We start from the raw sequence: 11713 nt of genomic DNA, 5'->3' as shown, positions 1-11713 counted from the left end.
GAATAATCTGTAGTCACTCAAAACTTTTGAAAACAGTTACCGAAGACAAGTTTCTATGGAAATCTTACAAAAAATCACGGTCAAACAAAGTCTTCGATTGGAAAAACGTCACCAACATTACGACCGAAAATTCCACCGATTGCAGCATTCAAGACGAATGTGCAGCTGTGAAGTAACAATCGAAATTAAGAATTTTTTGCGTCACATTCGTCGTCGTCGTGTGAGCCTCTAGGGCCGAGTGTCTATCCTTTTACCACCCCAGATTCACGATGTTCCCGGACTACACTGGAAGGCTGCTAGAGAGCAGCCAGTCTTTGGTTTCATCATCCACATTTAACGGAACAATAGATAAGAAATTTCTCGCAATAAGCCACGTTACGTTTTAGCATAAAATGGCAAAACTGTCGGGCAAATCCGGATTAAGCGATAGAGAAAGAACAACTTTTGTCCGGAATAGGCGAAGATCCGGATTAAATAATCCGGATAATCCAAAGCTGTTTCTTAAGAAAAAGATTACAAATCATTTGTACTTCCAGTTTTATCCGGATTAGGCGAAGATCCGGTTTAACCGAATCCGGATTAACCGAGTTCTACTGTAGTAGCTGAAGTGTAAAAGCACAACTGGCCAGTGGATGTTTGATGTAAGGAAGATTCAATTTGATGGTTATTTATGGTAATTGCGGGACACCAACAGGTCTATGATTGTGCAGGGGTTCTCGGGTTTTATGTGAATAATAAATAACCCCTGATGACTGTAGAACTGTTACTACGCTCCGATGACACAGATGTGACGAAATGAGTGCCACGGAATTTCTTTACTTGTGAGTTCGAATTGCGGAATTTAGAACACCAAGTTTTGAATTAGCGTTTTTTAGAATGAGTGGATTTTGAATTTTGAAATAAAATGATGTGTTATGTAGTCTATGAAATGGCAAAACTTGTTTAAAAAAAAGCACTTTCAAATTAAAAGAAAAGGCAAGTAATTACGCAATTAATGATTGGCAAATTCCAACAATATGTTTACGATTGTAGAACAACAAGGGTGAACTCATGGTAAGATTTCGTCATAGAGGTGAATTGCGAAGATATTGAATAGCTGTTACTTCACAGCAAATTGAAACTGACGCTATTTCTTAACTTAAAAGTCATTCAGATAACGCGAAACCAAGGAAGTTTCCAGAAATATTTGATAAAACTACCATTCAACGTTTTATAGGCAGAGAAAACTTTTTCTCGAATCGTTGAAAATTTCATGATCAGATCACCGCTTCACTGCGTGATGGAAATTTACAGGTAGGCTAAATCTGCATCAGGCATTGCAAAGTGGTAACGCCTAGCCCTAGAACATCACACAACTAAGGCGAAAGAGCCATGTCCATTAGGGTGGCTCGTTTTTGAACTTTTTTTTAAATTCTCTCGGGGTAGTAGGGAAATGGTGCCAATGAGTGAGAAAACAATCATGACAAAATTTGAGATTTGTAACAAATTGTCTTCAGCCTCCTCATGGGGCTAAAAGATCGAAAAATGGGGTCAAAAACGCATTTTTTTTCAAAAATATTTTTAGTTTGGGTAGATACAATATTGTTTAGATATATCTAAATAACCTAAAAAAAAAATTGAAGTAATTTGAACTATTCCTTCAGCTTCCTCACAGCGTCTGAAAATTTTCATTTTGCTGAAAATTTTGCATTTTTGTTTGTGGTTACATAACTACAAACTTCGTCAGTGACGTAAATTCAAATAAAAGACGTCACTTTTTCCTACCAAATTAACCCAATTTCGTTAAAAAGTGACGCAACAGCTCAGGGCAGGTCTATAAAGAGAAATACAATGACGTTTTATAGCTGGCAAAATGTCTAACGCAATTATGTAGGCCTATCATGTAACCAGTAACCACCCACAAAAATGCAAAATTTTCAGCAAAATGGAAATTTTCAGAGGCTGTGAGGAAGCTGAAGGAATAGTTCAAATGACTCCAATTTTTTTTCTTAGCTAATTAGATATATCTAAACAATATTGTATCTACCCAAACTAAAAATATTTTTGAAAAAAAAATGCGTTTTTGACCCCATTTTTCGATTTTTGAGCCCCATGAGGAGGCTGAAGACAATTTTTTACGAATCTCAAATTTTGTCATGAGCGTTTTCTCACTCATTGGCACCATTTCCCCACTACCCCGAGAGAATTAAAAAAAAAAGTTCAAAAACGAGCCACCCTAATGTCTATTGAGTCCTGTCTTTGTCATGAGTTACCAAGGGGGGTGGGGGGGACTTATATACCAGTCCCAGGTATACAAGTTCTCTCATTTTCGCAAACCATAATTTTTTCCCGATTAGTTTTCTTTTTTCAATTTCTCTTTCGCCTGAATTGTGTGATGTTCAAGGTTTTTCCTTGCAAAGTGCAAAAAACGGGATTGCAGAACGCGTTTTCGAATATTAAATTCTCATCAGTGCAACTACGTTTATGAACGCAATAACAACGGCCAAATTTAAACTCAATATATTACAAAGATTATAAGGACATATTCTCAGTGTTTAATAGGGTGGAGTGAAAACACTTTTTACGGTGACGACTTTTTATAAAAATTTATTAACTTGGGGTTGGAAAACTTGCCTATTACTACTAAAAACAGTTGTGCAAAATTAGAAAGTGATCTGACGATATCTTGATCTGCCACCAGCCACTTGAAAATTTACTGTTTCCTTCTACATTAGGGTGGATCAATTTAGGGGGGTGTAAAACTTTTTTCCTTATTTTGCTTAGCTTGGGCAGCCAAAAATTGCCATTGGGTATATAGAAGACTGTGCTAAAAGTATATTTCAATCGAACAAATTTTTCATCTGCAACCAGGCCATTACTTATCGACTAAAAACGCAAAAATACATGCAAATGTATTTGAATTTGAGGTTAGCATAGAGATTTATTGCAATGCAATGGAAATGATAATATGTATCAAGCTTCCTCGCTTTAGATGAAATAGTCACGTTTCGACTCGAACTTGGGCATTTCTTGTCGTGATTCAATGCGTGAGCGTATAAATCCATCTCGTGAATTAACCCCGCACACCGCCGCTAAAGCTTCCGTCACCAACTTGACGCACCTTTCCACCACCTGTGTGTGACACGGAAATCGAGGAAATAAAAGTTCTGGAGTGTCCTTAGCTGCAATCATTTCTCGCCGTTTATTGTCCCCCATGTTTATTGTTACAGGAGGCTCGGTGAGATTGAGAGCCTGCCAGTCAACCATATCGTAGTGTTTGTTGGCGTCAAACTTTAAGGGCGTAATGCAGAATCGTCGCATTGTTCTCTATTCGCGATGGCTTGATCGAGCTTTTCTGAATTCGCTTTTCAAGCTCACGGATTATCACTACCAATGGCAAATTTAAAGTGGCAAATAAGAAGCACACCTTTGCAGTGAAGCAGGAATGCAGGTGGCTCTGGAACGCCCCAAGTGCAGATGGCCATTTGTTAGCCCCCTTCAGCAACAAGAGAACTTTCATTTGTCATTAAACAAGTTAAAAGTTGGAAAGCACAAGGGTCCGATAATATCCCTCCAGAATTCTTAAGGCACTGTGGTCCCAAATGTTTGGCATGGTTGAAAAGCTTCTAATCTGCTTGCCTGACCCTCCAAGCCATACCTAAAATCTGGTGAAATGCAACTGTAGTAGCACTACTTAAACCAAACAAGCCAGCTGATGATCCCAAGAGCTATCGTCCAATATCACTACTCTGCGTCCCATATAAGATCCTGGTATGGCTCCTGTTAACTAGACTCGAGCCAGTTGTTGATCCCCAGCTACCAAAAGAACAAGCTGGATTTCGGCACGGACGCTGTACGACTCATCAAGCAGTCCTGACCGAGGATATTGAGGAAAGTTTCGAGAAGGGCAAAAAAGCTGGAGTTATCTTGGTAGATCTCACTGCTGCCTATGATACTGTGTGGCATCAAAGGCTAACCCTAAAACTCCTCCGCATGATCCCAGACAAAACGGTAGTGCGATTTCTCGCCAACATTCTGGAAAATCGGACCTTTTTTCTGAAGACGAGTGATGAGCAGTGCAGCCGGCCCAGCCGCTTAAGAAATGGTGTTCCGCAAGGATCACACTTATCACTCCTACTATTAACATCTGCATTAGTGACATGCCAGAGACTACGTCACGCCAGTACGGCTATGCTGATGCTCTGACACTACTCCATTCTGACAAGTACTGGCATGTGGTAGAGGAAGCACTTCACAGATGACATGGCCCAAATCGCAGACGCAGACTACCTGAAGCTTTGGATGCTGAAACTGAGCCTGGCAAAGATCACTGTAACACCTTTTCCCCTTTGCAACATGGAATCTACGCTCCATTTGTCAGTCTCAACGGAAACCCACTCTCACATTCTTCTCCATTCCGACAACATTATTTTTGTCAGTTCTGTTCATGTTCAGAATTTGTGCTGAAAATGCTCTCTGAACGCACCAAATTCAATGTTAATTTTAAAAATTTTCTGGGGGAGGCCCCCCACACCCCCCGCTGTTGCTTTGCCGTCACTGAACACCCTGTCAAAATGGTCACGATACGCCACTGGTTGTCAGGAATCAATAGTCATTCTCTTAGACCACGATTGGGTGAGTTTACTGATCACTGGTTCTCTGAAGTCGAACTGCAAACGACAGATAAAACTCACAAATATTAATGAAATCTTTTTTCAAGCGTTTTGGTCTTTTCAAGTGAGCTAGTGAGCTTGAAATACACATATGCTTTAAATCTTGTTTAGATTACCGGTACTTGTAAAAAAAACTTGTTCTTGAAATTTTTTGGCTGGCTTGAAACCTAATTTTGGCTAAAAAAATTTATAGGCCCTGGCAACCTTGATTGAACATAAACCGCACAGATTTACAGAACTCGAAACAAAACATTGGCTGATTGATGATACATATCTTACTGCACGATTGATTTTTGTCAACCTGGGGTTTACAATTGAACCGCAAAAGTATAGGGAGAATGTTTTGAATATCATATGTGAAAACTGTAAACACAAGTATATTAAGAAAGTTACACTTTAAGGTTAGTGCTAAACACCAGCACTTGAATTTACATCCCTTGGTTGTCCAAGAGTTACGGTATGTTTTAGCAGGAATTTTCGATGTATAAAAAGAGTTCTTAAATAGGTAAGAAATCACAAATTTTCGTCTTGTTTTAATGATAAATATGTTTATATCCCAAGTATCTTATTTCATCAGTTGAGTCATTTAGGTAAGTTTCAAGGAACAAACACACAGCTGTGCTGTGAGCTGTGTAGGCTTACTTGGATTTATTGACACCTTAAATGGGCTGTGCCAAAGCAGAATTAGGAACTTTAAGGGACTTGGACGTTAATCTATCAAGTGCTAAAAGGGAATATCTTACGGATGTTTAAACAGACGTTTTGAGGATAGGATTGAGGTAGCCTATGTCTACTTTCCCAAAATAGGCAATGTCAATTTGAAATTGGTAAAAGGCATTTCAATGCTAGTTGTGACGTGATTAGACCTAATTACAGAATTATCTCATTAAATTCAGATATGGATATTTTTAAGGATATTTTTAACACTTTCATCACAATCAAAACAGGTTGTGAGTGATATGAGGGGGTCATACCCTTATGTGAATTATATTAGAAGCTAAAAACAAAAGCTTGAAATTATTTTGATGTACGGTAGAAGATACTATGCCTTGTGTGCTTTCTGCAACATCTAAAAGAATCGGTATATTAGTCAACAATGTTCAGTAATGGTGTTCTGATTAATGAAATGTTATCATAGTGTAATAATTTGATTTTTAACAGCTTTTGTAGGCTAGTGATTATATTGGTTAAAAAATCGTGGGTCACAAGATTTTTGTGTGACAAAAATAGACAATGCAAGAAAAAAGGTTGAGAACGACTGCCTTAGTCCAAGGCAACTTAAATTTATATATAGGCTTGGCTTGTTTTGCAACATTTTTAAATAATATTAAAATTCACCAGGTATTTAGGTGGTGATCTAGCAAACACCATTATTAAAACTTCACCTGGCTGCTATAGTGTGTACAGTATTGTATATTCTGTTCAAAATGAACTCACCTGTGCAAGCTCATCTTCCTCTGACAGGAAAGCACTTTTTCATTGATCCAAAAGTAGAAAAAACATTGGAATTAAAGGTTAAGCAAATGCTGATTGAACTTGGTGGGGTAAGTTGTGACTTTTCAAATTTTGGGTACCACAGGCTATATATTTTTAGCTTTGGTTTACAAGCATCAGTTTCCATCGCACTCCTCATCTAACTGCATTATTCTTTTGCTAATTAACTTTTTTTTTTCCTTATAAACATTCTAGCCACCTTAACATTTTCTTTGTAACTTTTCATTCGCCAACAAATGTTAGTTTTATGATAATATCTCATTTCAGTAATGACTATGTCTAATGTCTAAAGGGTTGAGTTGAGTGCCTCACATGATGCTTGAAAGGATGTAACTTTAACAATGCTCGAGATCATGCAACTGTGTCCTGGAACCTAACACATTTATTGGCACAATCTTGGAGTAGTTGATTTTGTGACTGCACCTTTGTTGCTTCCGTTGTACTTCCAACTATTATGTTGCATCCGCAATGTGGCTAAATTGTATTCTTACAATTCATACAAAATAATAAGATAAAAACAACAATTTTATCAACCCTTCTTGAAAATAGACAGAAACTAAGAAATTTTATTGGATTCATTGGTGCTCAGATTTTTTTACCACTCTAATTACTGAACAATGAACATTTTGATTGATTGAAGGGGAACACTAAGGTTAATTTCCTTGCTTTCCTCTCCACTTTAATACTTTGCTGATTTATTCACTTGGCCTAAGATAAAATAAAACTTACCATACATGCTGTGTTTATAACATGAGAACACTTTATTTTATGTTGTGCTGAGAAATCCTGAAATTAATTGAGCTACGCTTTTTTTTAGAAAGTGGAAGACTTTTTAGACAAAGGCATTCATTTTGCATTAACCAGTGAAATCAACTATGAAAAATCTCGTAAAGGTTGGTGATTATAACTGCAACTATTCTAATATTATTATTTTTTTCTTTAAGATAAATGCTTCTAATTTAGCATAAGGCACCTAGCCTATTGTATGTGATGTATCAGTCTGCATAAGGCAGTTTGATCAATAGGAACAGACAGATATGTTTGTTCTGCAGTCTTAATTGCATGGCATGGTTTTTCACATTGTTATGAAATTGGTTCCAGCTCATGCTATCATATTTTCAACAGCCTGTGCCAGAAAGGTTGCTAAAAACTGTTAAAAAAAGTGATGTCCTTCATTTGTTTCGATTGTCAAGATACCATCCAGATGTTTTTTCTGTGATTTTGTGATGATATACTGGTAGTTAGCCACTATTTATAAAAACAGTGCTAACATGAGTTCTTCACTTATTTTTAACTCATTTTTAAGGGGACAGTAAACAGGGTTTAAGCCCTTGCTGTGAAAGCCCATTCAACACAACAACACAGTCAAGCCAAGCGATGGATAAAAACTCATTGAAGGTGACGACAAGCTAATGCAGTGATGTGCTAGTTGTGCTACAGTATTTATAAGTCAAACAGCCAGTACACCTTGTTTTTAGTCAAACTGGATTAGTTTCTTCACTTAAATGGCTAATTGGCTAATGTCCTTAAGATAATGAAGAGATTTATGGCCATTTGACTTATACTTTATTATGTGACAAACTTCAATAGCAAAAGCCATATACACTATGCAGGGTGTGCTAGTTTGCGCTGACAGTTGGAAACTGCATTTTTGGTAAAGTACTGTAGTGATAATGTTGTCATTATCACAGATTTTTTAACAATGTATTGACATTTTATTCTATTTTATTTTAAATTGGCATATATATACCATACCTGTAATTTTGCTTTCATATTGAATGAACAGAAATATGAAATTGGATTACTTTTTTCACTTTATCTGATAATTTTGATATTTGGAATATCCAGTGATTTTGTTGTAAGTGTACTTTCAAGAGTGCAAGTATTTTGTGGTCACATGTGAACTTTTTCATCAGGGTAACAACTGGAAAGATTTGGCCAAGCAAGCAAGACTGAGAGCCCCTAAGAATGTCAACAGCATTATTGATACTGCAAAAAGTCTTGGAATCAAAATACGATTAATTAGTGGTATGTAGTTTCTATTGGATATGTTTTCCTGTGATAGCAAAAACCATGTGCAGTTTGCTGCTTGTCTTGTCGTTCTTAACTTTTCTGTAAAGGTCACATGAACCTGGTACGGTATTGCTGATAAAGAGATTTTTTTTATTTATGGAAATTCGCGTTTTATTGCTACATAACCTACTTCGGTTAGTTTAACCTCCATTTGTATTTCTCTTGAGAAGCCTACATCGAAATGAATCGGGTTACTTTCTTTTGCAGATGTAATGCCATGGCTGAACAAGAAAACAGCTACAGCTTACCGACCAAGTACGTGTGTGATATAGATGTGATTATTTGCAGACCAAATTTTGTTTTCACAATGTTTTTCTTTAAATTTATTCACGAGTAAAATTGACGCATCAACAAATTCTATGTCAACCGCCGTTTCATGTTTTTATTTATGAACGTAGTTATGGCAATTTACTCCAATTATTTGGTTCATAAATTGTTGTGTTTTCTTTACAAGTGCCATTTTTCAGGTTACAATGTATCCTTACCAGCTGAAATCAAACTGAAAAGTCCATGCCTTAAAGTGGAAGATCGTAATACGTAAGATCGATGCAACGTTTTTATTTGGTTCTTTTTTTTATTCATTTTATTTCACTTTATGACGTAGTATCGTATAGATTCTTGTTGCAGAAAACTATTTACTGTAATCTCAGAATTCTATCACATCTAAGAATATTCATTTCAGGAAACCAATTTATGAAGAATTTGCATCTTTTTCACACATTGACATTGCAAGTCAAGGCAGGGAATGCCCAATCATCAACGTTGATTCTTTTGCAAGGTAATTTCCCAGTGAAAGGAATTATTCGACACATATTTTTGCTGATTAGCATTGTGCACAATTTGACGAGAAAAAATGCAGTTGAAATATGTAGGATTTTCTGATATTTTTGTTGAGCTTTTCGAGGCAAACTTGGCGTAGGATTTTGCCAGATGTAGATTTGATTAGAGCAGACACCATGAACAAAGTTTTTTCAAACATCCCTGTCTCTCATCAAATTTGGTTCCTCATGTTTTCAGCACTCCAGTGTCCTGCCCTATTGGTGAAAAAAGGTGTACTACAATGCAGTGCAATGATTTTTCAAATTTAATTCCAAGTATTCTCAAATTGCAGAAAAACAACAGGAAAAAAGAAGAACACTCGAAAGGGATTTTGTGAATGCTGTCAATGTTCGTACTTAAATGAAAGAAAGGTAACTTTGCATCGTTACGAATTTTCATCACTACGTTTGCCTATGTTAATATTTTCAAACAATGAGTAATTGAGTATTGTCCAGTATTATTGATAGGTGTGGCTATCTGTTTAACTTCACTTTTATACAGTAGCACTATAGATTAGACTTCGACTATCTTTGTATAATGATGCAGGTATTAAGGGGTTGTGTTTACTTTTTACGAGACATAATTGTATTGTACTTTTTATTGTACAGTTGCTTCACGTATATTTTTTGTGGAAAGGTAGTTTGTGGTTGCTTGTGACTTATGGTAACCCAGAACCTTTTTTTTAGCACCGCAGAACTGTCGAGCATATCAGCTACGGAGAAAAATCTTCCAACTTTGAAAGTTTAGACGGATACCTTACCAAGCATCATTTGACCTTGGACTCGTGAGTGTTTTGTAATGCTCATTTTCTTACGTGTTTTTGCTTCAACCATCGTTCCGTGAAACCCGCATATCCGGAAGTAAATTCATAACACAGTTTGCATGGCCGAGTGGTGAGAGCCTCCGTTCGACATTTGAAAGGACAACGGTTCGATACCCACCGAGAGCGCGCGGTTGTGTCTTGACAAGACACTTGATGACATGCTTGAAGATGGGCACGAAGCTTGACGTGTTTATCCTACCTTTAATCTTTATCTTAATCATTAGGCAAAGCTTGTACATCAAAAAATACTACATAAATTACTAACGTGAAAACGTAACTTACCAACGTACTACCGTATAAGATTGTGTCATGATTTATAGCTAAATACTGTGACGTCAACGTAAACGTGTAAAATGATACTTGACGAAGTCGACTGTCATGCCTTAAATCACATGCGTTTGCAGAGTACTGAGGCGGCATGCAAGTCCGAACACCATTCAAAGCACATCTATGGATTTTTCACGAAAACCTTATGTTAAAATTGCGAACATGAAATCATCTCTAGTAGAAAATACTAAAGAAGAGATCACGAAGCAAAATTCTCCACGCAGAAAGAAGATCTTTTCTAGCTCTCCAGTTACTAAGCAATTTACTCCACCAAGGAGAAAGAGTCCGAGAAAACATGGGAAAAATTTCTCACCGCTTCCAGAATCCAACTTTGCACGCGAGCAAAACAACGACTTTTATGATGAAAAACCAAAACCCCCTCACCCACTTCTCATCCGTTCATGTGAAAGAGCTCACACAAGTTTGGAAAGTCCTCGTTTATCATCAGCATCTAAACCTAGTGCATACCATGCCAGTTATGCTACACCGCCTTCCATTTCTACAAACTTAAGGAAAAGAAAACGGGTTCAAAGCTGCGAAATCTCTCAGGCAAAGGACCCAGCGAATTCACCCCTTTCTCGTTTACGAAGTTCTAAGCAAAAGCTTCTGTATTCTGGTTTGTCCCATAAGGTAAAAATGGAGTCCTCGTATAAAAGCAATGAAGATGACAATTCAGCCACCTTGTCAACAGATGATATATTGAGTTTGCTGGAAAGTTCGAGCGGACGAGAACTTTTCGATGAGGAATTTTTAGGATTTTAATTTTTTGTAACTTTTTACTTTATATCGTGGCTGTATTGATACAAATACATTATATTCTTTCTTATTTATGACAGTAAATGTCGCCTCTCTTTGCTTGGTGTAGGCTAGATTTTAATACTGGTAGCCTATGTCAAAAATAAATAAATTGGTTTGGAATTTGAATGGTTAGTTTTGTCAAAGAAAGCTTGTATTGCGTATTGCCTACTGCGGTCGTGGGTAAATATTTAAAGAAAATATTATTTGCGGTATTAGGCTACTTTTAAGTGTATTGCAATTGTAGTTGAGACGCTCCTTTGTTGTATTGCATGGCATGCTGCAAACATTTAGCTTACTCATTGTATCATTTTCTATATCTAGTTGCAATTTTACAGTTCATAGCAGACTGTGGTAATAATTTTTTTGTTTCTTTTTAGTTTGATCACTTAAATTCTATTCTAACGTTAGTGTGAGCAAGATTTACAACTTTAAAAGCCACCCACGCTGTGACGTACTTTACCCGTAGGCTACGTCTGTTTTCTGTCGTAGGGGAGAGAATTCAAATACATATATTTTTTTGAAGAAGGAACTCTTTTCCTAGCCCGAAAGGAGCTTGCTGTTTGTTTGTTTTTGTTATCTTATCCTGCATTGCGGGAAAGCGGACGAGCGCTATGCATCGGTGTACGCCTTCCGACGTACACCTGACCCACGCTGCAGCCGACTGCAATGTACGTTTCCGGTTGTCTACTTTATTTATGACTTAAATTTGGTACTACCCATTACTCGA

The 11713-nt window shown here is 37.0% G+C and overlaps 1 protein-coding gene across 1 annotated transcript; it reads left to right on the top strand.

Moving 5' to 3' along the window:
* The first annotated feature begins 6007 nt into the window (after positions 1-6007).
* On the top strand, positions 6008-11474 carry LOC145779949 (protein DBF4 homolog A-like). Its single transcript, XM_082591640.1, has 10 exons — positions 6008-6196; positions 6964-7039; positions 7453-7544; positions 8063-8174; positions 8427-8474; positions 8687-8756; positions 8902-8997; positions 9331-9409; positions 9725-9822; positions 10266-11474. Exons 1-10 carry the CDS (start codon positions 6080-6082, stop codon positions 10948-10950), a joined length of 1473 nt encoding a protein of 490 aa, XP_082447766.1. The 5' UTR covers positions 6008-6079; the 3' UTR covers positions 10951-11474.
* Positions 11475-11713: the final 239 nt, after the last annotated feature.

Source organism: Aplidium turbinatum, chromosome 11 (assembly GCF_918807975.1).
Source record: "Aplidium turbinatum chromosome 11, kaAplTurb1.1, whole genome shotgun sequence".
NCBI classification, from domain to species: Eukaryota; Metazoa; Chordata; class Ascidiacea; order Aplousobranchia; family Polyclinidae; genus Aplidium; species Aplidium turbinatum.
This window is presented reverse-complemented; position numbering and strand designations above follow the sequence as displayed.

Bases quoted from the DNA above. Each gene is read 5' to 3' on its own strand.
- LOC145779949 (XM_082591640.1), top strand. From the start codon at position 6,080: ATGAACTCACCTGTGCAAGCTCATCTTCCTCTGACAGGAAAGCACTTT. The intron at 8,757-8,901 runs GTAAGATCGATG...TATTCATTTCAG, and splicing joins AAAGTGGAAGATCGTAATAC to GAAACCAATTTATGAAGAAT. The intron at 8,998-9,330 runs GTAATTTCCCAG...CTCAAATTGCAG, and splicing joins AACGTTGATTCTTTTGCAAG to AAAAACAACAGGAAAAAAGA.